Source organism: Sinocyclocheilus rhinocerous, unplaced genomic scaffold, assembly GCF_001515625.1.
Source record: "Sinocyclocheilus rhinocerous isolate Xijiao unplaced genomic scaffold, SAMN03320098_v1.1 scaffold1281, whole genome shotgun sequence".
Taxonomy (NCBI): Eukaryota; Metazoa; Chordata; class Actinopteri; order Cypriniformes; family Cyprinidae; genus Sinocyclocheilus; species Sinocyclocheilus rhinocerous.
This window is the reverse complement of record NW_015637000.1, coordinates 711,781-719,333: the sequence shown is the minus strand read 5'-3', so window position 1 is coordinate 719,333 and position 7,553 is coordinate 711,781. Positions and strand designations below refer to the sequence as shown.

General features: G+C 38.4%; 1 protein-coding gene across 2 annotated transcripts in view; it reads right to left on the bottom strand.

Annotated features, from left to right (window-relative positions):
- Positions 1–7,553, bottom strand: part of LOC107748364 (sperm-associated antigen 1A-like) — a 19,795-nt gene that overhangs the window by 7,864 nt on the left and 4,378 nt on the right. Inside the window, exons 3-7 of one of the 2 annotated variants that reach the window (XM_016563136.1) lie at positions 7,073–7,225; positions 6,084–6,238; positions 3,125–3,266; positions 1,712–1,838; positions 1,076–1,202 (exon numbers count right to left, since the gene is read on the bottom strand). In XM_016563136.1, coding sequence (XP_016418622.1) covers positions 1,076–1,202; positions 1,712–1,838; positions 3,125–3,266; positions 6,084–6,238; positions 7,073–7,225 — 704 coding nt within the window. Of the gene's footprint in view, positions 1–1,075; positions 1,203–1,711; positions 1,839–2,798; positions 2,941–3,124; positions 3,267–6,083; positions 6,239–7,072; positions 7,226–7,553 lie in introns of both variants that reach the window. The other variant, XM_016563137.1, reaches the window with a different exon arrangement.

Below are 7,553 nucleotides of genomic sequence, written 5' to 3'. Positions count from 1 at the left end.
GTTTAGCATTGAGTGAATTCTGACTGTCTCATGCTGAATGCGTGAGAGTTGGCAGCCCTGTATCTATTTATATATTTCTTATCTTAATATCTCAATATATTATAATATCTTATATTAACCAGTTGCACACACGAGCATTATCCGACTCGGCTCCTCCCGACCGCAGACGCAGGTTTACAAGCCACTTTTTCTTGTGTTTTCAGTCAATTTCTTGCCTTTTCCCCTCTTATGAACAACAACATTTCTGTACACATTAAAAGTTCATTGTGGTTTCTCGGTTTGAGCATCCATAAACAACGCAAAACATAGGCATTTTGAGTTTCTGCCAGCGAGTCCTATATAGAAAAATCACTTCCTGCCCTCCAGCTGCATTTCAGCACAGCAATGACGTCATGTGCAAAGAACGCGCTGATGACGTATCATGTCTGTGCGAACAGGGTGCGCAGAGGTTTGCAAATACATATACCATATGACTGGACGAACATTTTATGCTCCTACACCTTCCACAGACCATATAAATACATTTAGAGCACTTAACTTAGTGATGGCAATCGGGATGAAAGATGGGAGACTTTCAAACAGCGTAACAAAAAAAATGTTTTTGAACCAAATCGCCTACCCTGCCTTCAATAGCCATAATACAAGCGACAATGGATAATTTAAATTGGGCCTGGAGGAGTTTGATACCGCGGCTCCAACTCATGATCACAGATGAGGAGACTTGAGCTCCAAATGACGTCGTCGGCGCAAGACGACAGCGGCCATACCTAGGAAATTTTGGCTTGACTTTTCTAAAGTGAAAGGAAGTAGAGACGATGCACTGAGCGTTACAGCAATCGAACGGCCTCTGTAGCACTTCTGGGGCACTCAGTGTCCAAATTCACTCACTGGTTTCATTCACTCATTCAGTAGACTATATTAGGGATTTCGGATACAGCCAGACAAATTTCTTGTCGGTGGAATCTTATCACATCCCAACCGGTTAGAACACAAACCGGTTGCCTACATAGTCTGAACTGTGCTAGTTTCTCGTCTCTCGTCTCTCCCTATGCGTTCTTTGGCAGTGAGACTTTACCTTGAGAATTAGCCAGCAGACTTTCTCTTAGCAGGCTAGTGACCATCTCCAGCTCCTGCTCGGCCTCCTGCACGTTTGGATCCAACTGCAGTACTTCCTGTAAATCAGTGCTGGCTGACAGGTAGTCCTGTGGGAGAACATACAGACGGACCATCGAAACTCTGCCTTACTGCACTGAATTCAACAGTGAGCTTGACTTTATATGCACACACAATCCTTACTCACAATGTTTTAAATATGTGACCCTGGAGCACAAAACCAGTCTTAAGTCGCTGGGGTATATTTGTAGCAATAGCCAAAAATACATTGTATGGGTCAAAATTATCGATTTTTCTTTTATGCCAAAAATCATTAGGATATTAAGTAAAGATCATGTCCCATGAAGATATTTTGTAAATTTCCTACCGTAAATAAATTTTTTTTGCACCCTCAGATTCCAGATTTTCAAATAGTTGTATCTCAGCCAAATATTGTCCTATCCTAACAAACCATACATCAATTGAAATATATATAAATCTCAATTTCGAAAAATTGACCCTTATGACTGGTTTTGTGGTCCAGGGTCACATATAACATGAAGCACACATGCTTTCTTGTGATTATAAAAGGCATAATATCTGATGACAAAATACAAACCTTCAAGCCTTTATGTGCCAGTGCTCGTCTGTAAAATGCTTTCTTATTGTTTGGCTCGATCTGGAGTGCAGAATCACAGTCCCGTTTGGCTTCTGCGAAACCTTCCAGCTTGAGATAGCACAGCGCTCTGGAGAACACAGCAGACAGTTCTCATTCAGCAGTGCGGCCTGACTCTCCTCCGGCGTTTTATGCTGGAGTTGTCAGAGCTAACTGCTGACTGTCTGAGCAGCTCCAGTCTCAGCATTTTCTAGAAGGCTCCATCAAATGAGAGACAGGACAACATGTGCAGCTGGTTCAGTTCATTGCTACTTTGTAAGTATTTAGCGTGAACTGCACCAAACTGCGGCTGTGTTCAGAACAGAATACTAGCGCACTGCTTGCTTCATACTGCACGGTGTATACTACATTATGCATATACAGTATGCATTATGCAACATTTCAAACAGCAGTATGCTACTGTTGTCACATGTGCTCATTTTGTTGCATGTTTAATTCAGTGGTGTACAGGATTTTAGTTAATGAAAGATTTAGCTTGCCATTTTAATTGCATTTTGTGCCAAAATGTCTTAAATTCATCAGTATAATATACAACAAACAATATATTTTATGTCATTTTTATACATATATATCCAAATAGTTTGAGAGTGTAGCGTGACCAACTTGATTACACGCTTCCATGGGAGCAGGTAGTTCATCTAGCTTGATTTTTTTGTTGCAGTCCTCTGATTGGTTGAGATTTCTTTGTGGAATCATGGGTAATGTGGTTTTTCACAATGAATTTGTATTCTGCTGTTTAACTCGATTATTTTAAAATGAAGTTGAAACGATGCAGACTGGTGACTTTAACTAAAGCATTTACCGTTGATTAACAGCCTTGTAGCTCACATTAGGTCTGTATTTAAGTTTACTTTAAATGTTAATGTAAAAAACTATTTTCATTATAGAGAAAATGAATGGGATGTTTAGTTTCAGAACCCGACTGTTGTAGGAGTAATATGGTAGTGTGCTATTCCAAGCACAGCCTGTGTTTCGGCTGATAATAACAGTTGTAAAGTGTTTTAAATAGCAGCATGTAGGACAGCTTTACCTGTTGGTGTAGATGGCACATTCGTTAGGTTTGATGGCCAGACACTCGCTGTATTTGTCCGCAGCACCTTGAAACTGGCCGCTGTTCACCAGGTCACTTCCTTCTTGTTTCATTAGTGTGAATCGAGCCTCTGCTTTTCTGGCTGTGATTAAATGTTAATGTAAAAAACTATTTTCATTATAGAGAAAATGAATGGGATGTTTAGTTTCAGAACCCGACTGTTGTAGGAGTAATATGGTAGTTTGCTATTCCAAGCACAGCCTGTGTTTCGGCTGATAATAACAGTTGTAAAGTGTTTTAAATAGCAGCATGTAGGGCAGCTTTACCTGTTGGTGTAGATGGCACATTCGTTAGGTTTGATGGCCAGACACTTGCTGTATTTGTCCGCAGCACCTTGAAACTGGCCGCTGTTCACCAGGTCACTTCCTTCTTGTTTCATTAGTGTGAATCGAGCCTCTGCTTTTCTGGCTGTGAAGAAAGTAGATTTACAGTAGAATTACTCTTCTGAATACTTCTAAAAGACCCTCTCTCTTGTCTAAATTATAGCTATCCACTCTAAAAGAGTGAATGTCACAAAACACATCAACAACATGTCTGGGTCATAATTCTCAAAATCACAAAAACAAATAAAAATGTCATTATATTTAAGCACATTTGCCTCCCAAATTCTCATTATTGTAGTACAACAACAACAAAAACATTTTAATAGTGTAAAAAATAAATAAATAAATCACATATGACACAACAAATTAGCTTATTTTTTTCTTTATGCAAAATGTAATTTCCAGTGTTATTTTAGTATAATTTATATACTATTATATACTATTTTGAATTAGCTTTTATTTTTATATTTTCAGTTTTCAGTCAACATATTCTGTTACACCAAATACACCAAATAATGATCTTTAAAACAGCATCATATGACCCCTTTAAAATGTTTTTTTTCCAAAGGTAATTTTGCTATGTGCTTTTGTCTCATTTATTTATATATAACTTCAAATTAGCTTTAATTTATTTTTAAATCATTTGTAGTTTTAGTAATTTTAGTACTCATTTATTTCAGTTAGTTGCCAAGACAAACATTTCAGAATTTGTATTAAATAACTAAGCATTTCAGGGGACCTTTAAGTTGTATGAAGTATTACATATTTAAATATTAATTTGTATTCAGTTTTTCATTTAATATTTATAATTTATTTTATTAGTTTTATTTCAATTACTGATTTTTTAAAAATAGTTTTAGTTAACAATAACAGCAGTGGTAATTCCTGATATTTTTCTATTGATTTTGGGGTGAAATGAGACCTGGTCACGTTACTCAAAAGCAGCACACTTCACTACATGTCAGTGTGCTTGGCAAGTTTACAGTGGCTCGTCTCAGTTGCAGTAAAGGCAGCGAGTGCAGCGGGAATAACACAACATACACCCATTGCTATGACTTCATCTGGCTCAAAGTACAGCAGAGCAAAGGTTGTCCCATTGTTAATGTGATCGGGTGCTGATGTGTGCCTTGTGATCATGTGGGTCTTCCTTTCTCAGGTCAGAATGAAACCGGAGCCGTCTGGTTCCATTACGATGAGAGCTGACTATGTTACGCTTTTACATTATTGATTGCCATCAAGCATGCAAGACAAATGCTGTTAGATGCAGCGTGTGACTGAAACGGTTTGCATAATTATTGTAAACACGTGAACTACAAAAAAATCAAACGTCACACGCTATGTCAAACCTAATAAGGCTTCCCAGCGGGCGTTTGTTATGAGGTGTTCAACAGCATTTTTTCCTGCATTCATCAGCATTGGCCTGCATTTGCAGTTCTTTGGTGTTCCAGCATGGATTTCTGTTTGGAAATGCACTGTGTTTAATGCATGCAACCCTCTTTCAGAACCTCAGCATGAATATCCTAGCAGGTCCAGACTGGTTTACGCTGGTCTGTGTAGCCATGCTTCAATAATAAAAGTCAACCTGCAGGATCCTTCTGCTGAAGCTGGTTGATCAAGGACGTCTAAGAAGCCTAATGTGGACACCAGCACATCAGCATCCAAAAAACATTCGCCAGGAATTTTGCTAAATTTACACGGCTAAGATGGCACAGAAGCGCTTCTGAGGTGGCATTAGGAGACTGTTTAATGCTGCTCAGAGATGGGATGAATGCATTTACACAGAAACTATATATTTGGGGTTTGTTAATTTAGTCTGGAGTTTATGTGGCATTGCTTCTTTACATTGAATTTTAAGCAGGCACAGAGCAGCCTTAACTCTGCTGTGTAAAGACGCCTATAGTGATAGATCCTGATTTAGCATGATGCTATATGGGTCTTGGGTTTGATTTGATTTTGATCTTAACACATTCATGAGGCCATTATTATCGTGATTTTTGTGTACATGTGATTTCTATTGATTTATTTGAAGAGTTTGGTTCCAAAATGCTATAAATCCATTTTGATTAATTTGAGTAAAAATGTGTTGCAGCCCTAAGTTTGTTTGTTGATCACAAAGTACAAAATAGATGAGGAACACTAGGAAGCCGGGTGTATTCAAAGCGCCGCCATTACTGTCTAGAGTACGTGGAATGGTGCGCTGTGATTGGTTGTTACTGTCTAGAGTGCGTGTAATGGTGCACTGTGATTGGTTGTTACTGTCTAGAGTGCGTGTAATGGTGCGCGGTGATTGGTTGAGCGGATATATCGCATTCTGGAGAGAAGGGAGACTGGTGTTTGTCGCGGTTTGGAAAGAAAGGGAGAAAACATGACAGAATAACTCGGCGGATATCGCATTTTGCGTAAAATTAAAAATGGACTTTTCAATACCGACCATACACAATACTGATTTTGGCGGAAACTCAATTTAAAAAAAAATGGTTTATCGCGTTTTGGAACCAAACTCTTCTCTTTTTTTTTTTTACATTTAGTATGCATTTAGGTACAAAAGTCATTGATGAATCATTGCTGAATCATGAATTCATGAATGAGACCCACTTTTATTGACCTTGTAAATATGCAAATAAGATATATGTTCAAAGACAGACCTTTAACCCTTTCAGGTGTGAAAGGCGCAGAATTATACCGAATTTGTTTATAGAATGCTAATGGAGATAACTATTGAGAAACTATTTTAAACTATACTATCCATCTACACTTATTATGTGTTTTACTAATTCTATTGCTATACATCGCTATTACTATTGCTCATACTTGAGAACAAAACTGTTCTCTTCTGTCTGGTAACTGTTCTCTTGTGCGGCGGGTTTTGGTTCAGTGGCGATGCGATGCGGTGTTAACTCACCCCTCTCCTGCTCGGCTCTGGCTGCGCGGGCCTGCAGAATCTCTGCGCTGGGCTCATCTTTACGGTGCTGCTGGGCGGAGAGCGGAACCATTGGAATCTCTGGCAGCTTCTCTCGCCAGTCAGGACCGTCCTGCTCGATCAGCATTTTAGTGATTCTGAGATCATATCACAAACACAGTCAGACAGAACAGATGACACAACTGTAATGTGAATAAACAAACAGATTCTGGTCCCTGATGACTTCCATAGTATTTTTTTCCCCATATAATGGAAGTCAATGGGGACCGAAACTGTTTGTTTACCAAAATTCTTCCAAATATCTTTGTGTGTGTTCATAAGAAGAAAGAAAGTCATACAGGTTTGGAACAACATGAGGGTGAGTAATAATGACATGATTTTCATTTTTGGGTGAACTGTCCCTTTAAGTACTTTGCTCTTGTTTTCCAGTAGAAAAAAATATAAACGTCCTTGAAATGAGATCAATTTACTTGAGGAAGAAAAATGTGCAGACCATTTTTCTCAGACAATACATCTTTTGTCAAAAATATTTTTTTTTAAATTTACAATTAAAACAAGACTGCAAGAACAAAATGTGTAGACAACGGGAAAAAAGTACTGGTAACTTGTTGCCATTATCTATTAAGTTTACTAACATTTCATTTAACCCTAAAACACAATGCAATGTGTAATTCAAAATATGGTTAAAACAACTGTGAAAAATCAATACGGAAAATTCCTTTGTATTAACAGAACATTTGGCCATATTTTTTAAACTTTTCGACTACCAATGTTATAAGAAGTGTAAATATCAAAATCTATTGTCTGAAAACAAGTCTCATCGTCTCACGTAATTTGTCATTTTAGGAAATGACCCTTGTTTGTTTAGGTTTTTATTTTGCAGGACATTGACAATAATAAGGAGTGTTTTTAGAAAACTACATTTGTAAACATATTGAAATACTCAGAAAATGTCATCCTGTGGATTGTACCTGTGCACACTGTCTTGAGCCGCCTGCACGCTGTTGTCTATCTGCAGGACTGTCTTGTAATCGGCATAGGCCTTCCTGTAGCGCTCCAGAGTCTCATACGCCATCGCCCGCCGGAGGAGGGGCTTCAGCGAGAAGGGGCGGAGCTCCAGAGCCCTATAAATAAACAGAGGATCAGGATCTTTCTCTGATCCTGTGCCCTACAATGAACTCTCTAAATCTACATAGGAAGCCATTCATAAAGCTGCATGTGTTGGAGTCTTTCAAAATATACCCATTTTGTATAATATACCTAAAGCTCGCATTATTTTCTGTTTTCTTTACCCATCATTTTCCTGTCTTTCCTCTATAGCAGTGCTTCTCAACCAGGGGTCCGTGGACCCCTAGTGGTCCTTGACGTAAGGCCAGGGGGTCCATATAAAGTATGAATTTTTGTATAAATTTTGTATATTTTGACATGACATGTTCCCATGAAAGAAAAGTC